This window comes from Coregonus clupeaformis, chromosome 10 (genome assembly GCF_020615455.1).
Source record: "Coregonus clupeaformis isolate EN_2021a chromosome 10, ASM2061545v1, whole genome shotgun sequence".
NCBI classification, from domain to species: domain Eukaryota; kingdom Metazoa; phylum Chordata; class Actinopteri; order Salmoniformes; family Salmonidae; genus Coregonus; species Coregonus clupeaformis.
The window spans coordinates 48087830-48108025 of record NC_059201.1 but is presented as its reverse complement, the minus strand read 5'-3'; the positions used below and the strand labels follow the sequence as shown (position 1 = coordinate 48108025).

General features: G+C 43.4%; 1 protein-coding gene across 1 annotated transcript; it reads left to right on the top strand.

Moving 5' to 3' along the window:
• Positions 1–16991: 16991 nt before the first annotated feature.
• Positions 16992–17771, top strand: LOC121574640 (achaete-scute homolog 5-like). Its single transcript, XM_041887178.1, has one exon. It carries the CDS (start codon positions 17100–17102, stop codon positions 17769–17771), a length of 672 nt encoding a protein of 223 aa, XP_041743112.1. The 5' UTR covers positions 16992–17099.
• Positions 17772–20196: the final 2425 nt, after the last annotated feature.

Here is a 20196-nt window from a genome sequence, read left to right as displayed (position 1 = left end):
ATTGGAGTGGGTCTAGGGTTTCTGGGATAATGCTGTTGATGTGAGCCATGACCAGCCTTTCAAAGCACTTCATGGCTACAGACGTCAGTGCTACGGGTCGGTAGTCATTTAGGCAGGTTATCTTAGAGTCCTTGGGCACGGGGACTATGGTGGTCTGCTTGAAACATGTTGGTATTACATGAAGGTCAGTCAATGTCAAGAACTTTGAAAGTCTCTTCAAGTGCAGTCGCAAAAACCATCAAGCGCTCTGATGAAACTGGCTCTCATGAGGAACGCCACAGGAATGGAAGACCCAGAGTTACCTCTGCTGCAGAGAATTAGTTCATTTCAGTTACCAGCCTCAATAAATTGCAGCCCAAATAAATGTTTCACAGAGTTCAAGTAACAGACACATCTCAACATCAACTACTCAGAGGAGACTGTGGGAATCAGGCCTTCATGGTCAAATTGCTGCAAAGAAACCACTACTAAAGGACACCAATAATAATAAGAAACTTGCTTGGGCCAAGAAAGACGAGCAATGGACATTAGACCGGTGGAAATGTGTCCTTTGGTCTGGAGTCCAAATTGGAGATGTTTGGTTCCAACCACCTTGGCATTGTGAGACGCTGTGTGGGTGAACGGATGATCTCCGCATGTGTATTTCCCACCGTAAAGCATGGAGGTGTTATGGTGTGGGGGTGCTTTGCTGGTGACACTGTCTGTTATTTATTTAGAATTCAAGGCACACTTAACCAGCATGGCTACCACAGCATTCTGCAGAGATACTGCATCCCATCTGGTTTGGGCTTAGTGGGACTATCATTTGTTTTTCAACAGGACAATGACCCAACACACCACCAGGCTGTGTAAGGGCTATTTTAACAAGAAGGAGAGTGATGGAGTGCTGCATCAGATGACCTGGCCTCCACAATCACCCAACCATTATTCTACAATGTAGAAAATAGTAAAAATAAAGAAAATCCCTTGAATGAGTAGGTGTGTCCAAACTTTTGACTGGTACTGTAGAATAGAATAATCTAGAACAGAAACAATAGCCTGTTGGAGGTTTTTATAGACTTTGAGTGTGTGCTTGCGTGTGTTTGTGTGTGTGTGTGTCACTGTGGAGCTGTCAGTGGTACGTCTCCACACTGTTCAACGAAGGTGATGACTTCAAAAGCAGCCCCACGGCCTTGCTGATCTCACCAAAACATCCTCTGATTTCACTGGACTGGGCACTTCTCCAGACAGATAGAAAAAGAGATAGAAGAGAGAGAGAGATGGGGGACGTGTGTGTATGTGGTTGTGTGTGTGGCTGTGTGTGTGTGTGTGGCTGTGTGTGTGTGTGTGCGTGTGTGTGTGTGTGTGTGTGTGTGTGTGGCTGTGTGTGTGTGTGGTTGTGTGTGTGTGTATGTGTGTGTATGTGTGTGTGTGTGTGTTGGGCCTGTGGCGTCTGGTTGGTGTTGTATTTTGTTTAGTTTTGTTCTTCTGAAGAGCGGATCCTTGTTTTCACATCCGTCCAATGGTGAGCGACACTCTTCACCTCCATCACCCTTCAAAGTATTTATCCAAACAGATGAGGTGTGCATGTTGTGGTCTGACACACACTTAGAGAGTGTGACATAGTTCTGTTCTTCTCTTTAAAAGAAATTACCTGTCACTTCTCATCTGTCGCATTCTGTACATTTCCTGTACTTGTTGACTTCCAATCCTTACCAAGTCTCCCACAGATCACTATGGTAAGTGCAAAACATTTCCTGATATAAATGGACACAGTATCATACAGCCTCTAAATGATTGCATTGGGGTTACTTTGAGTCACTGAACACATTAGCCTATGTGGCCTCTGCCAGTCTTCAATTTCAGACATAACCAGGAGCGTCATGCACCCCAAAAAATCTGATGGGGCACAAAATACATGAGCATGGCTGGGGGGTGGTCCCGACCGTAAGTTGAAGAAAGTTGCATTTTTCAAACACCTGAAGCAGATTTTTCCTGAAATCTAGAGTCATAATCATTATGTTTAATTCTATGTAAAAAATATGTCAATCTTTCTGAATATCAAAGCAAACCTTTTGAGCTGTCTGTATCCTCCTGACTGGTGGTTCTTTTTATAAAGAAACTAAATATGCTTCTCTGCATCCCTGCTAAAATCTGGGTAAAATATTGAAAGGAATGTGAGTCTTATTCAGTACATTTAGTTATTGCTTGCTTTTCTAAAGTCTACCAACCTTGCCAGCAGGCATGCCAGCTAAGATAGTTAGACAAGCTAGCTACTCTAACTTGATTGATATCCTGAAATGTTTTTTTGGTAGCTAGCTTATGAGGTTGGGAGATCGGGAACCTATCTCTGCCAGCTAAAGCTAGGTGGCCAGTAGTGTTACAGAGAAACAACAAAATAATGTAATAAAAAAAATGTTTGGACACACCTACTCATTCAAGGGTTTTCTTTATTTTTACTATTTTCTACATTATAGAATAATAGTGAAGACATCAAAACTATGAAATAACACATATGGAATCATGTAGTAACCAAAAAAGTGTTAAACAAATCGAAATATATTTTTGATTTGAGATTATTCAAAGTAGCCACCCTTCGCCTTGATGACAGCTTTGCACCATCTTGGCATTCTCTCAACCAGCTTCATTTTTTAAACAGGACAAATCTGAGGGGGCACGTGCCCCTGTGCCCCCTATGGGCATGACGCCTCTGGACATATCTCACTATGATATTAATATTTTTTATTTACTTTTTGTTTTGTTCACTAAGTTTCATCGATAATTATAAACACAGGACGATAACCAACAATCGATGACAAGAAGATTAAGTTGTAGAAGTTCAGTGGTAGTTATGATAATAGTATATTTGTGCTGGTAGTGTGGACTACAGTGGCTTGCGAAAGTATTCACCCCCCTTGGCATTTTTCCTATTTTGTTTCCTTACAACCTGGAATTAAATTTGATTTTTGGGGGGTTTGTATCATTTGATTTACACAACATGCCTACCACTTTGAAGATGCAAAATATTTTTTCTTGTGAAACAAAGAAGAAATAAGACAAAAAAAACAGAACATTTGAGTGTGCATAACTATTCACCCCCCCAAAGTCAATACTTTGTAGAGCCACCTTTTGCAGCAATTACAGCTGCAAGTCTCTTGGGGTATGTCTCTATAAGCTTGGTACATCTAGCCACTGGGATTTTTGCCCATTCTTCAAGGCAAAACTGCTCTAACTCCTTCAAGTTGGATGGGTTCCGCTGGTGTACAGCAATCTTTAAGTCATACCACATATTCTCAATTGGATTGAAGTCTGGGCTTTGACTAGGCCATTCCAAGACAATTAAATGTTTCCCCTTAATCACTTGAGTGTTGCTTTAGCAGTATGCTTAGGGTCATTGTCTTGCTGGAAGGTGAACCTCCGTCCCAATCTCAAATCTCTGGAAGACTGAAACAAGTTTCCTTCAAGAATTTCCCTTTATTTAGCGTCCAGTTTCCCAGTCCCAGCCAATGAAAAACATCCCCACAGCATGATGCTGCCACCACCATGCTTCACTGTGGGGATGGTGTTCTCAGGGTGATGAGAGGTGTTGGGTTTGCGCCAGACATAGCATTTTCCTTGATGGCCAAAAAGCGTACCTTCTTCCATATGTTTGGGGAGTCTCCCACATGCCTTTTGGTGAACACCAAATGTGTTTGCTTAATTTTTTCTTTAAGCAATGGCTTTTATCTGCCCACTCTTCCGTTAAGCCCAGCTCTGTGGAGTGTACAGCTTAAAGTGGTCCTATGGACAGATACTCCAATCTCCGCTATGGAGCTTTGCAGCTCATTCAGGGTTATCTTTGGTCTCTTTGTTGCCTCTCTGATTAATGCCCTCCTTGCCTGGTCTGTGAGTTTGGGTGGGCGGCCCTCTCTTGGCAGGTTTGTTGTGGTGCCATATTCTTTTCATTTTTTTATAATGGATTTAATGGTGCTCCCTGGGATGTTCAAAGTTTCTGATATTTTTTTATAAGCCAACCCACAACTTTGTCCCTGACCTGTTTGGAGAGCTCCTTGGTCTTCATGATGCCGCTTGCTTGGTGGTGCCCCTTGCTTAGTGTTGTTGCAGACTCTGGGGCCTTTCAAAACAGGTGTATACGGCTGAAGTCAGAAGTTTACATACACTTAGGTTGGAGTCATTAAAACTCGTTTTTCAACCACTCCACAAATTTCTTGTTAGCAAACTATAGTTTTGGCAAGTCGGTTAGGACATCTACTTTGTGCATGACACAAGTATTTTTTCCAACAATTGTTTACAGACAGATTATATCACTTATAATTCACTGTATCACAATTCCAGTGGGTCAGAAGTTTACATACACTAAGTTGACTGTGCCTTTAAACAGCTTGGAAAATTCCAGAAAATTATGTCATGGCTTTAGAAGCTTCTGATAGGCTAATTGACATAATTTCAGTCAATTGGAGGTGTACCTGTGGATGTATTTCAAGGCCTACCTTCAAACTCAGTGCCTCCATGCACATCATGGGAAAATCAAAAGAAATCAGCCAAGACCTCAGAAAAAAAATTGCAGACCTTTACAAGTCTGGTTCATCCTTGGGAGCAATTTCCAAACGCCTGAAGGTACCACGTTCATTTGTACAAACTATAGTACGCAAGTATAAACACCATGGGACCACGCAGCCTTCAGACCGCTCAGGAAGGAGATGCGTTCTGTCTCCTAAAGATGAAGGTACTTTGGTGCGAAAAGTGCAAATCAATCCCAGAACTACAGCAAAGGACCTTGTGAAGTTGCTGGAGGAAACAGGTACAAAGTATCTATATCCAAAGTAAAACGAGTCCTATATCAACACAACCTGAAAGGCTGCTCAGCAAGGAAGAAGCCACTACTCCAAAACCGCCATAAAAATGCCAGACTACGGTTTGCAACTGCACATGGGGATGAAGATCGTACTTTTTGGAGAAATGTCCTCTGGTCTGATGAAACAAAAATAGAACTGTTTGGCCATAATGACCATCGTTATGTTTGGAGTTAAAAGGGCGAGGCTTGCAAGCCGAAGAACAGCATCCAAACCATGAAGCATGGGGGTGGCAGCATCATGCTGTGGGGGTGCTTTGCTGCAGGAGGGACTGGTGCACTTCACAAAATAGATGGCATCATGAGGAAGGAACATTTTGTGGATATATTGAAGCAACATCTCAAGACATCAGTCAGGAAGTTAAAGCTTGGTCGCAAATGGGTCTTCCAAATGGACATTGACCCCAATCATACTTCCATAGCTGTGGCAAAATGGCTTAAGGACAACAAAGTCAAGGTATTGGAGTGGCCATCACAAAGCCCTGACCTCAATCCTATAGAAAATGTGTGGGCAGAACTGAAAAAGCGTGTGCGATAAAGGAGGCCTACAAACCTGACTCAGTTACACCAGCTCTGTCAGGAGGAATGGGCCAAAATTCACCCAACTTATTGTGGGAAGCTTGTTGAAGGCTACCTGGAAAGTGTGACCCAAGTTAAACAATATAAAGGCAATGCTACCAAATACTGATTGAGTGTATGTAAACTTCTGACCTACTGGGAATGTGATGAAAATAAATCATTCTCTCTACTATTATTCTGATATTTCACATTCTTAAAATAAAGTGGTGATCCTAACTGACCTAAGACAGGGAATTTTTACTATGATTAAATGTCAGGAATTGTGAAAAACAGAGTTTAAATGTATTTGGCTAAGGTGTATGTAAACTTCCGACTTCAACTGTATATACTGATATCATGTGACACTTAGATTGCACACAGGTGGACTTTATTTAACTAATTATGTGACTTCTGAAGGTAATTGGTTGCACCAGATCTTATTTAGGGGCTTCATAGCAAAGGGGGTGAATACATATGCACGCACCACTTTTCCGTTATTTATTTGTTAGCATATTTTGAAACAAGTAATTTTTTTCATTTCACTTCACCAATTTGGACTATTTTGTGTATGTCCATTACATGAAATCCAAATAAAAATCTATTTAAATTCCAGGTTGTAATGCAACAAAATCGGAAAAACGCCAAGGGGGGTGAATACCTTTGCAAGACACTGTATATACACATACTAATCAGGGGGAATGGGAACCAGGTGTGTGTAATGAGACAAGACAGTCCGGGGTTGGTGGTAATGATCTAGTTCAGTGACACCTAGAAGGCCGGTGACGTAGACCTCAGGAGCTGGTGAACGGAATGAGCAGCAGTACCGGGGGGATCCGTGACACACGTTTTGTTTTTGCCCTAACACTGGACAGCTGATTCAAATAATCAAAGCTTGATCATTAGTTGATTATTTTAATCAGCTGTGTAGTGCTGGGGGGGGAGCAGGACTGAGTTTGGGAAAAGCTCGGTTAATAAGTATATCACAGCATTCTTAGATTATTAGTGCAGTGAGCATTGTCTAAAAGAGAATCACATTGTCCTGGTTTAGGATCATCTCAAACTCGGAGAAAACTAATTTAGTTAAAGGAAGGTACTGTTCTTAAACTGCCTCTAAATGTCAGTTGCAGTAATAGCAAGGTTTACTGGTTCAGAGCTGAATCAAAGAGCTGCATCCTGGAAATGATTGTTTGCTGTTTCCTATCCCTAATCCCCCACTTCCAACCAAGATTAAACAGTCTACATCAGAATCATAGAAATGAATGAAGATATAGGCTACTAAATAAAGGGTATTTAAAGGGTGGAACCCCCTTCTAGGAAGCACACTTTTCCTCTTCTCCTAAATCTTGGAATAATAATTATTTACAGTAAATGCACCATACCTGCTACCTGTGCCTGCTATTAACCATTCTCTGAATCAACATTGTACAATATTATTGTGATGACTAATGCACAGATTCTACTGAACTGTTTCTGTTTGAGAGTGGTACACTGAACATGTAGCTGCACTATGGGTCACTTCATTCTTGCCATGCCATTATTGAAAATTAGAACCGGTTCTTGACTCTTTCTTCCCTATTTCTTACCAGTTTAAAGGATTATAAATGACTAAAATGACTAAATATCTAAATGTCATGTGATTTGCACGGCTGCCCAGGGCATGTCTGGGCCTGTGTTCTCTGTGATTAGAGAAGAGTGTGTCTCCCATGGTTGAATGGTTTACACCCGGGACTGAGCCGCAGACAGTCAGAGAGAGGGGGATTGAGTTGCAGCCACGTCTGTCTCTTACACACATCACACACGGATGCCAAACGTGCGCACACACACACATCCACACACACTCACATCAAACGCAGACGACACACTTTAAAGACCCCAAACAACAATTATCGCCATATGACGACTGGTGTGGACTCGAATGGCCAGCCCCTCAAAACAGCATCCATATGCCCTTTTTAAGTCGCGGCTTCAAGTGCTCCTCCAAATATAGAACAGCAGGAATGAGTTCCTCAACAATCTAAAGTGAAATACAATTGCTGAAATACTCCCAATATACTACTACAACTACAGTACCTTGCAAAAGTATTCATCCCTCTTGGCGTTTTTCCTATTTTGTTGCATTACAACCAGTAATTTAAATTGATTTTTATTTGGATTTCATGTAATGGACATACACAAAATAGTCCAAATTGGTGAAGTGAAATTAAAAAAATAACTTGTTTCAAAAAATTCTAAAAACTAAATTATGGAAAAGTGGTGTGTGCATATGTGCTATGAAGCCCCTAAATAAGATCTGGTGAAACCAATTACCTTCAGAAGTCACATAATTAGTTAAATAAAGTCCACCTGTGTGCAATCTAAGTGTCACATGATCTGTCACATGATCTCAGTATATATACACCTGTTCTGAAAGGCCCCAGAGTCTGCAACACAACTAAGCAAGGGGCACCACCAAGCAAGCGGCACCATGAAAACCAAGGAGCTCTCCAAACAGGTCAGGGACAAAGTTGTGGAGAAGTACAGATCAGGGTTGGGTTATAAAATATCAGAAACTTTGAACATCCCACAGAGCACCATTAAATCCATTATAAAAAAATTGAAATAATATGGCACCACAACAAACCTGCCAAGAGAGGGCCGCCCACCAAAACTCACAGACCAGGCAAGGAGGGCATTAATCAGAGAGGCAACAAAGAGACCAAATATAACACTGAAGCTGCAAAGCTCCACAGCGGAGATTGGAGTATCTGTCCATAGGACCACTTTAAGCTGTACACTCCACAGAGCTGGGCTTAACGGAAGAGTGGCCAGATAAAAGCCCTTGCTTAAAGAAAAATTCAAGCAAACACATTTGGTGTTCGCCAAAAGGCATGTGGGAGACTCCCCAAACATATGGAAGAAGGTACTCTGGTCAGATGAGACTAAAATTGAGCATTTTGGCCATCAAGGAAAACGCTATGTCTGGCGCAAACCCAACACCTCTCATCACCCCGAGAACACCATCCCCACAGTGAAGCATGGTGGTGGCAGCATCATGCTGTGGGGAAGTTTTTCATCGGCAGGGACTGGGAAACTGGTCAGAATTGAAGGAATGATGGTTGGCGCTAAATACAGGGAAATTCTTGAAGGAAACCTGTTTCAGTCTTCCAGAGATTTGAGACTGGGACGGAGGTTCACCTTCCAGCAGGACAATGACCCTAAGCATACTGTTAAAGCAACACTTGAGTGGTTTAAGGCAAAACATTTAAATGTCTTGGAATGGCCTAGTCAAAGCCCAGAAAAATCCATTTTAATTCCAGGTTGTAAGGCAACAAAATAGGAAAAATGCCAAGGGGGTGAATACTTTCGCCAGCCACTGTAGTCCCCACTACCAGCACAAATGCACTATTATCATAACTACCACTGAACTTCTACAACTTAATCTTCTTGTCATCGATTGTTGGTTATCGTCCTGTGTTTATAATTATCGATGAAACTTAGTGAACAAAACAAAAAGTAAATAAAAAAGATTAGTATCATAATGAGATATGTCCTTGTTATACACTACCGTTCCAAAGTTTGGGGTCACTTAGAGATGTCCTTGTTTTTGAAAGTAAGCTATTTTTTTGTCCTTTAAAATAACATCAAATTGATAAGAAGAACAGTTTAGACATAGTTAATGTTGTAAATGTCTATTGTAGCTGGAAACGGCTGATTTTTTATGGAATATCTACCTATGCGTACAGACGCCCATTATCAGCAACCATCAGTCCTGTGTTCCAACATTGTGTTTGCTAATCCAAGTTTATCATTTTTAAAGTCTAATTGATCATTAGAAAACCATTTTGCAATTATGTTAGCACAGCTGAAAACTGTTGTGCTGATTAAATAATCAATAAAACTGGCCTTCTTGAGACTAGTTGAGTATCTGGAGCATCAGCAATTGTGGGTTCGACTACAGGATCAAAATGGCCAGAAACAAAGAACTTTCTTCTGAAACTCGTCAGTCTATTCTTGTTCTGAGAAATGAAGGCTATTCCATGCGAGAAACTGAAGATCTCGTACAACGCTGTGTACTACTCCCTTCACAGAACAGCACAAACTGGCTGTAACCAGAATAGAAAGAGGAGTGGGAGGCCCCGGTGCACAACTGAGCAAGAGGACAAATACATTAGAGTGTCTAGTTTGAGAAACAGACGCCTCACAGGTCCTCAATTGGCAGCTTCATTAAATAGTACCCGCAAAACACCAGTCTCAACGTTAACAGTGAAGAGGCGACTCCGGGATGCTGACCTAGGCAGAGTTGTATTTCTGATCAATTTGATGTTATTTTAATGGTCAAAATAAATGTTTTTCTTTAGAAAACAAGGATATTTCTAATTGACCCCAAACTTTTGAACGGTAGTGTACGTGTTTGTTTTGGGCTTCGTCCCCGTCGTTTTTTCATGACGTATCTTGTGTTGGGTGGAGTAAAATAAAACCCCTACTACATATTCCTGCGCCTGTCTCCTGTCATTGTACAACGTGACAGAATTATCGACCCTCCTAAATGGAGACAGCGGTAAAGGCCTAGCTGGCGACCATCATAGAGACAGTCCAGCATCACGAGGACTGTCTCTCCAGACTCTGCAGCGCCATGGACAGTGTGCTGGCAACCATCCTGTGTTTGGAGGGGAATGTGCAGTCCCTCCAGCCTCCAGCACCGGTTCCAGCACCAGCCCCCACACCACCACTACCTGCCTCCGTCCCATCTGCGCCGGCTCTGCAGGAGGAGGTACAGAAGGAGTTAGCCTGCCGTGATGACAACCTGTCACTCGACCAGCTCATCAGCATGGCGATCCGGTTGGACAACTTCCTGCGGTTCTGACGAAGACCTGCGCGGAATCCGGAGCCTATGGCTACACCTGCTCCGTGGGCAGAGCCGATGGAGGTGGGCTCTGCAAGTTTGCCCGAGGCAGAGCGTAGGAGAAGGAGGAATCTGGGCCTCTGCTCCTATTGTGGAGAAAGGGGTCATTTCTCCCCGACCAGCCCTCTATCCACTAATAGGCGAGGAGGTGACAAGCCAGGGAATTCCCCTGCTCCAACCCCGGTGGGATGCAAGTTCTCCTCTCCTTTTCTGTCACCTCAACCAGTGTGTTTTCCCATTAAATTCCCTGAATACCCTAGCTCCTCACTCCCATTAGCTCTGATTGATTCTGTAGCTGCCGGGAATCTTTTAGATAGAGCACTGGCCACTGCATTACGCATTCCTTTGGTTCCCCTACGGTCACCCATTCCGGTTAGAGCCCTGGATAATCGTCCAATAGGGACAGGGCTCGTACATCACATCACTGTTCCCGTTTCTCTGCTGACCCATGACACTCATTTAGAACAGATCACCTTTTTGATTATAGACACCCCCACGCAACCCGTTGTTTTAGGTCTCCCCTGGTTGAGTTAGCATAACCCTGTTATTTCCTGGTCCAAGAGGAGACTGCTGGGTTGGTCACAGGAGTGTCAGGGGAGGTCGACACCACTACGGTGGAAAGTCCGGACCATGCCCCTCAAGTGGATTTACCGGAGGAATACCAGGATCTGAATCAGGTTTTCTCTAAGACCCAGGCTACACGCCTGCCTCCTCATCGCCCCCCCCATCATCCCTCCGTTCGGTAGCATTGTGCCAGTAGTGTGGGACGTGGACGTCGACATACGGCAGGCCCTGCGTACGGAACCCGCACCTGCACAGTGCCCGGAGAACCGCGCCTACGTGCCCATGGGTGTGCGGGACTGCCTCCTTACCTGGGCGCACACGGCCCCTGTGTAGGGTCATCCTGGGATAGGCCGTACCATCGCCTGCCTGACTGAGAAGTACTGGTGGCCCACCTTGGCTAGGTACGTCCAGGTTTACGTCTCTTCCTGCTCCATCTGTGCCCAGTCAAAGACACCCAGACACCTCCCTTATGGAAAGCTCCTTCCCCTGCCGGTTCCACAATGACCCTGGTCTCACCTCTAGGTGGACTTTGTCACTGACCTTCCCCCTCCAAGGGGAACACCATCGTTCTTGTCGTTGTGGATCGGTTTTCCAAAGCTTGTTGCCTCCTTCCTCTGCCTGGGCTCCCGTCGGCCATGCAAACCGCGGAGGCTCATTTTACGCACGTTTTCCGGCACTACGGGATCCCGGAGGACATTGTGTCAGACCGTGGCCCTCAGTTCACCTCACGCGTATGGAAAGCTTTCATGGAACGCCTGGGGGTCACGGTCAGTCTCACCTCCAGGTACCGTCCTCAAGCTAATGAGCAGGTGGAGAGGATCAATCAGGAAGTGGGCATGTTCCTGACATGTTACTGTCAGGACCGGCCGGGGAAGTGGGCGGATTTTCTACCTTGGGCTGAGTACACGCAGAATTCCCTGCGCCACTCCTCACTCCTTTCCAGTGTGTGTTGGGGTATCAGCCGGCGCTGGCACCTTGGCATCCAAGCCAGACCGAGGCCCCTGCGGTGGACGAGTTGTTTCGGCGCGCTGAGGAGATCTGGAACACAGCGCACATTCTTCTCCAGCGGCCTGTGCGTCGGCACATAAAACAGGCCGCCACCGCAGTGAGGAGCCTGTTTTCTCTCCAGGCGACCGGGACTGGCTCTCCACCCAAACCAGCCCCTGCCGAAGCTGAGCCCGCGGTTTGTGGGGCCGTTTAAAGTCCTGAGGAGGGTTAATGAGGTAACGTACCGTTTGCAACTCCCTGCTGATTACCGTATTAACCCGACTTTTCATGTTTCTCTCCTCAGGCCAGTGGTGCCTGGTCCCCTCACTGAGGCTGGACCCAGTGACGCCCCGCCTCCTCCTCTGGACATCGAGGGAGGTCCGGCGTACTTGGTCCGTGAAGTCCTGGATTCGAGGCTTCAGACAGGTATTTCCAGTATCTCATCAACGGGGGGGGGGGGGGTACTGTCACGGATCCCCCCGGTACTGCTGCTCATTCCGTTCACCAGCTCCGGAGGTCTACGTCACCAGCCTTCTAGGTGTTACTGAACTAGATCATTACCACCAACCCCGGACTCTCTTGTCTCATTACACACACCTGGTTCCCATTCCCCCTGATTAGTATGTGTATATGTGCCCTCTGTTCCCAATTGTCCTTGTCGATAATTGTCCCATGTCCGTTGGTCTCGTGAGTACTTTGTATTACGGGTTACATACTGTGGAATTGTGCACTTGTTATTTCGGGTCTCGTCCCATCATCCTTTTGTTATATATATACGTGTTTGTTTTGGGCTTTGTCCCCGTCATTCTTTCATGACGTACCTTGTGTTGGGTGGAGTAAAATAAAACCCCTATTACGTATTCCTGCGCCTGTCTCCTTTCATTATACAACGTGACAACGTGCACCCTTTGGTCCCCAGGACTGAGTTTTGGAAACGCTGGATTAACCTGTCTAAGAGATCAGTGAAGTCTGACTTGACACAACTTAATGCAGTAAGGTCGGGCTTCTCATTGATGTCAAACTATCATTAAACTATGTAATCACCACTGGGAGTGGGTGTTTTATAAAATACCACACCTGCGATACTTCTTTAAGCCAAGTACAATATCTTCATCTCAGTTGATCTCCCACCCATCTCTTTGTGGGTGGGGCATCCAGGGGTGAGAGTAGGTAATAGCTGGGATCCACCACCCACCTGACACACTACTACAGAGGACACCATACTGACCACACCACCACGGAACACCTGAGAGGAACCACACTGAGTTCCTCACCCCAGACAGAGCACCCCAGGCTGGGTAGGGTCCTGCCTGTCTCCCCCCTGAGCACCTGGAGGCCTGGTACTAAATGTGGAGGACCCTGAGTATCACCTGTTCATCTGAAGGTAAGATGGAGAGAGTAGAATGAACACATCCGCAATGGAGAAAACACATTTGTCTTTCTGGAGTACATATGACTCCATGCAAATAAATTCAATGAACTCGGACATGTAACATGTAAATAATGCAGGGTGAAGAGATATTTTGTGTGGCCACACAGTAAATATCTACAGTAAATATAAATTATTTGTTCTATATTTTCTGTCATTAGGTTATACCCAATGCAAAAACCAACGTAATATTTAATATGATCTCTTGTGTTAGGTTCTATGATAATGTGTAGAATATAGATAGTAGAATATAGATAGTATAGATAGATCATATAAAGTCCTACAGATTATATGCATGCCATTGTACTTATGAATAATAAGTAATTATAACTATGTATGTATTACATATATTCTATCTAAGTCCTAATACATTGAATGCAAAGACAACCTCATCATACATGATTCCTCATCTTGATGATTAATTACTTCACTCTGGGGTGGTTTTTCCCCAAGCACTATAAGGACACAGTGTGGCAATGGTGGTGTGGTGTGTGTCTGAGTTTGTGTCTATGGGTCTGTGTGTGTTAATTTTCACTTCAAAAGACATATCCAACTGTCAAAGTTATATACAATAACCCTCGCCTTCAAATGCTTAAGTGGTTTTGGCAGACGTTCCAAACTGTCTTTGGGAAACCCAACACTGGCTTAAAGAGAGGGGAATTCCTCTTCTCTCTCTCTCTCTCTCTCTCTCTCTCTCTCTCTCTCTCTCTCTCTCTCTCTCTCTCTCTCTCTCTCTCTCTCTCTCTCTCTCTCTCTCTCTCTCTCTCTCTCTCTCTCTCTCTCTCTCTCTCTCTCTCTCTCTCTCTCTCACTCTTTCTCTGTGCAGCAGCCATGGATGCAAGTCTCTGTGAAGGAGAGGGAGAGAAAGAGAAAAAGGGAGGTGGAGAGTGGGATTAGAAGATATTTCAAGATTATTGAGGGAAATGATTCTGCCCACAATGTTAACGCTTTCATGTTCATTGTTGCTTCTCAGATCAATTGACTTTTGATTTACAATAAAGTAGAAGTAGGCGAGAGTGGGGTATGTTGAGCCATTTCTTACATTCAGCATTACTACATCAAGCGAAATATAGTATTCTTTATAACAAAGATATCTACATATATTTCAGGATGTTGGAAATAATCAGAATTCATGTCAACATAAATTGAGCATAGGGACAGGGGAAGTTGAGCCGCCTTGGGGTAAGTGGTGATGGTGTTCTGTGACAGTTGGTGATGGTGCTAGTAGGTCAACGTTTAATTCATGGTATTGGGGTGTGGTATATTGTATATCTTAAATGTATGCCTACATTCAGATAGAGAGCTCTCTGTTCAATATCTCTTCCATTTCTTGACCAGTTGTCTGAAACAGGGACTTTTTCCACATTTTGTTACATCACAGCCTTATTCTAAAGTTGATTAAATAAATAAAAATCCTCATCAAAATTTGAGCACAGGTGCATCCTGTTTCCATTGATCATCCTTGAGATGTTTCTACAACTTCATTGGAGTCCACCTGTGGTCAATTCAATTGATTGGACATGATTTGTAAAGGCACACACCTGTCTATATAAGGTCCCACAGTTATGCATGTCAGAGCAAAAACCAAGCCATGAGGTTGAAGGAATTGTTCGTAGAGCTCCGAGATAGGATTGTGTCGAGGCACAGATCTGGGGAAGGGTACCAAAAAATGTCTGCAGCATTAAAAGTCCCCAAGAACACAGTGGCCTCTATCATTCTTAAATGGAAGACGTTTGGTACCACCAAGACTCTTCCTACAGCTGGCCGCCCAGCCAAACTGAGCAATCGGGAGAGAAAGGCCTTGGTCAGAGAGGTGACCATGAACCAAATGTTCACTATGACAGTGCTCAAGAGTTCCATCTCTGCAGCACTCCACCAATCAGGCCTTTATGGTAGAGTGGCCAGACGGAAGCCACTCCTCAGTAAAAGGCACGACAGTCCGCTTGGAGTTTGCCAAAAGGCCCCTAAAGGAATCTCAGACCATTAGAAACAAGATTCCTGGTCTGATGAAACCAAGATTGAACTCTTTGGCCTGAATGCCAAGCGTCACGTCTGGAGGAAACCTGGCACCATCCCTAAGGTGAAGCATGGTGGTGGCAGCATCATGGTGTGGGGATGTTTTTCAGCGGCAAGGACTGTGAGACTAGTCAGGATCGAGGGAAAGATGAACGGAGCAAAGTACAGAGAGATCCTTGATGATAACCTGCTCCAGAGAGCTCAGGACCTCAGACTGGGGCGAAGGTTCACCTTTCAACAGGGCAACGACCCTAAGCACACAGCCAAGACAACGCAGGAGTGGTTTCGGTACAAATCTCTGAATGTCCTTGAGTGGCCCAGCCAGAGCCCAGACTTGAACCCGATCTAACATCTCTGGAGAGACCTGAAAATAGCTGTCCAGCGACGCTCCCCATCCAACCTGACAGAGCTTGAGAGGATCTGCAGAGAAGAATGGGAGAAACTCCCCAAATACAGGTGTGCCAAGCTTGTAGCATCATACCCAAGAAGACTCGAGGCTGTAATCGCTGCCAAAGGTGCTTCAAGAAAGTACTGAGTAAAGGGTCTGCATACCTTTGTAAATGTGATATTTCCGTTTTTGATTTTTAATAAATGTGCACATATTATACAAACTTATTTTTGCTTTGTCATTATGGGGTATTGTGGGTAGATTGATGAGGGAAAAAAACAATTTAATCAATTTTAGAATAAGGCTGTAACGTAACAAAATGTGGAAAAAGTCAAGGGGTCTGAATACTTTCCATATGCACTGTGTTTGAGGCTACTAAGCCCATGAAACTGGTCTGCGAGATTCTTGATATGATTAGCAAGCTCAGACTCCATGTCACCAGATAAGACCTTGTGTGCCTCTGCTACTCTATCATAGCCTCTCTTTCACACAGGTACATGTTTGTTTTCTTTTTTGTCAATGTAGCTATTCAGCTTCACTATCTATGTTTCCATCCAATTGGCGACAGATTTTCATGCAAATATTCAAAAATATGCATTAAAACAATATGCACATTTTCCCACAAGAGATGTGTTTCCAACAAATTGACTTGTTGCGGATAAAAGGCTGTGTGTTATGACGTAGTGCACATAAAAATAACTAGGTGTAGGACCTCATATTGTAGCTTATAGAGACCCCAACTGATGCACAATCCATCTTAAAACGATCTACTTTGATTTAGATACCAGCATCATGAAACCTATAACACAATAAATTCATTTCTGTTTTATTACCTAACTTGCTTACCACTTTTTCCATGTGGTTTCTTCCTTCACAGACTTCATGAAATGATGACCTCTTCCTAAATATTTGATCACATGATTCATTTTGTGTATGGTTTCCTAGAAACAAGGGGTGGCTCAACATACCCTTTGGCTCAACATACCCCACTCTCCCCTACAATAAAGCCAGATAGTAGTCTTGAATTTGCATACTTTCAGTGTGATTATAAATGTTCTGATTTTCAGGTAACTGTAAAGATCCTCATCTTCCTTTAGTTTCTTAGCACAAAGTGCAGCTATCTAATCCCTTACCTCTGAAGTTTATATAGCCTCATTTTATCTTTAAATACATGCAATAATTATTATTATCCTCAAAACCTCCTGTGTTTGATGAAGGTGGCTCATTTAACTAAGTTCTAACCTTTCATCCTGTCTTAATTCACTTCCACAGATCTACAAGAGCAGAGGAGAGCGTTTGATGATGAAGCTCCACCTTGTTTCTCCTTCTACTTGAGGGGAAAACTGGATGTCACAAGTGGAGGAAACTCACGACTCGCTGCTCCGATTCCTTATCCATCCATTTATCTTAAGAGGCTCTCTCTCTGTTCCTTTGCACCATCAACATGAGTGCTGCATTCTCCCACCCCTTCGTAGACCAGCGGCCCACCTACCTAAACAGAGGCAGCAGCCTGCCTTATAGTCTGTCTCCCTCTAATGGCCACTATGAGAACCGCCCCAACACCCACACCCACTCCCACCGCCTCCACTCTGGCTCTGACCCTCTGGCCCATACAGTGCCCTTCCTCCTTTACCCAACCACAATGGACCCTGGAGGCCTATATGAAGCCTCGTTCCGGGGCCCTGGAGGCCCCAATCTCCTCCCCTACCTGTCCCCATTCCACCACGGGCACTTTGGGGTGTACGAGTGCCCCTTCGAGCCGGCGTTCATCCAGAAGCGTAACGAGCGGGAGCGTCAGAGGGTGAAGTGTGTGAACCAGGGCTATGCCAAGCTGAGGGACCACCTGCCAGGGGGTGCCAGTGAGAAGAGGCTCAGTAAAGTGGAGACACTGAGGGCAGCAATTAATTATATTAAATACCTGCAGGGGCTGGTGGACGGGCAGGGGAATGGGAGAGAGGTGTATGAGGGGGGACAGGTGTGCCACAGCCCCAGTTCTGTCCACTGTAGGACGGAAGACTCGGACCACAGCAATGGGGGGTCACCTCGCTCTCTCTCAGACTCCTCCTCTTCCTCTGCGGGGATAGACTGTGAGGAGTCAGAGGGCTCTGCGACCTAGGGGATTATGGGCAGTGTAGTTTGTGAGAGAGACTGTGGATAGACATTTGTGAAATGAGGTAGGACTTCCCTCTCTCCAAGGACTGCCCACAAAAACATCAAACCCTGAGCACAAAGATATATAATTTAAGACTTTTCCACTAGATACTATGTTATGTATTGGCAATGTGTCTTGTTTCTTGCCACTGAAATGATTTACCAAAACACTTTCGGAAGCTGATTATGTTAAAGCATGATGTCATGAACACTTCAGATTTGAAGATTAACACCTGAAACTCAGAGAGCAATCCCAGCTAGCACATAACGTTCTGAGAACAGCTCTACGTTTTTTAGAACTTGGTGAGACAGTGGTTGTCCTATGGTTATTTTGCATACAACCTCCCCACAACTTTCTGGGAATGGTGCATAGTTGTTTGGCTTTGGAATAGTCTCCACACTTTTAAGGAACTTGACAAAACAGAAATAAATCGTAGTATTTCATTACTTTAAAATAAAGTTTCTTAAATGTTCAAACAGGGTTACATTTCATTTCAATTTTGGTAATGATCTTGGAATGTTCTCCAACTGGTTTGACATTGGGAATGTTCTCAAATAGTTCAGAGAACGTTAAGAAACAATGTTTTTCTGTGGAAATGTCAGTACTTTAGCATAACGTTTCTTAAAGTGAAGTTCTCAAATTGTTCCGAGACGTGAATAAAACATACCATTAAAACCACAAGAAAATGTAAGTAATGTTCAGAGAACGTTCAAAGAATGTTATTTAAAAACACACACTGTTCTCAGAACGCAGAACGTGAAGAAAATTTACCAGAATAAACACAAAAAAACGTTTTAATGCTGAGAACATATACAATCTATTCTCGGCATCAACAAAACTCTCTCTATCCACTATCCTGTTAAGTGTGTTAAGGTGTGTTGGCTGAGCCCACTAATTGGCCACACCTGATCTTATTGAGTGCTTGTTTCCTTTGAAATGGGGTCTGTTTGAATAGACTAAAATAAACAGCTTTGTATGCATAAAAAAACATGGCATGCTAGCTCCATCCTGGTGGCGCAGTGGATTATTCCCATGAATAAAGGCAGGTAGCTTAGTGGGTAAGAGCGTTGTGCCAGTAACCGAAAGGTCGCTGGTTCTAATCCCTGAGCCGACTAGGTGAAAAATCTGTCGATGTGCCCTTAAGCAAGGCACTTAACCCTAATTGCTCATGTAAGTCGCTCTGGATAAGAGCGTCTGCTAAATGACTAAAATGTAAAATGTAAAATGTAAAGAAGAGAAGATTATAGGTTTGAATCTCGCTGAATAAAAAAATTAAAAAATATATGTTTGCATGATTAATGCCTAAGAAAAGGAGTTTCCATGTGTCCTATCTGGGCTTGGAATTCAAAAAAGTTAACCCAAAATAAGCTAGCAGTGTTATTAAAAGAAACATTCAGTGAAAGTTTTAAGGAAGTTCAAAATAACCTATAATTTCAGTTCTCAGAGCATTAATAAAACCTCCCAGGAAAGATTTCAAGGAACCAGAGTAAAATGTTCTCAGAACCTCCCTGCAACCTAAAAATAAGCATTCCCAGAACAGTCAACATTTTCACTTCTGTTCACAGAACGTTTAAAAAATGTTCAGTTCCTACAACCAATGTGAAACTAAAAACATACGTTTCCACAACTTCCAAGGAACCAAATGTGTTAACTGGGATGAATTAAAGTATGCTATGTTTATTGTATTTCAAGATGAGAAACTGATCATTGTAGCAACACATTACTGTTATCAAAAGAAACAATATTTCCCAAAACAAACTGTAGTTCATTTTATTACAGCACAAGACATCTTTTGGAAATTTCAGTGTGATATTAAGTCACAAAGCTGGTAATAAAGAAATGTGATTCCTCTTTTCACAAATACAGTTTTTGGAAAATAAACAGATTCTACAATGGGACAACTGATACTTGGAGGCACATTTATTTTTATTTATAATAATGTTAATCTAATTGTCTAATTTGATGCAATACAGTAGTTCAGCATAATTGTGCTCATTCCTCAGACCTGGGGCCTGTCATTAATGTTTGGGTTCTATATATACAAAGCCTTTCACAAACCATGTTATATAACACAAAGCATTGGGCATGATAGAGCACAAATTGATACCTTAAATAGTATGTGTTTCAATCTTAAGAGTCACCAACTGTTGACAAAGATCTCAAAGGCAATAATTCACAGACACGTTTCCCACCATCGACTCCATTCCATGATGTTAACTCTCAACCAATGAGGAGACACCCCAACTCCGTTAGGCACCGTAGTAGCCATCATGTCTGTCAAGGCCAAGAAAAAACTTTTGAAAGTCAAATAGTACAACCAATGTCTGGGGACTCGGTGTTACAACCAATGACAGGACATCACTCCAACCCTGTTAGCCAATGACATGAT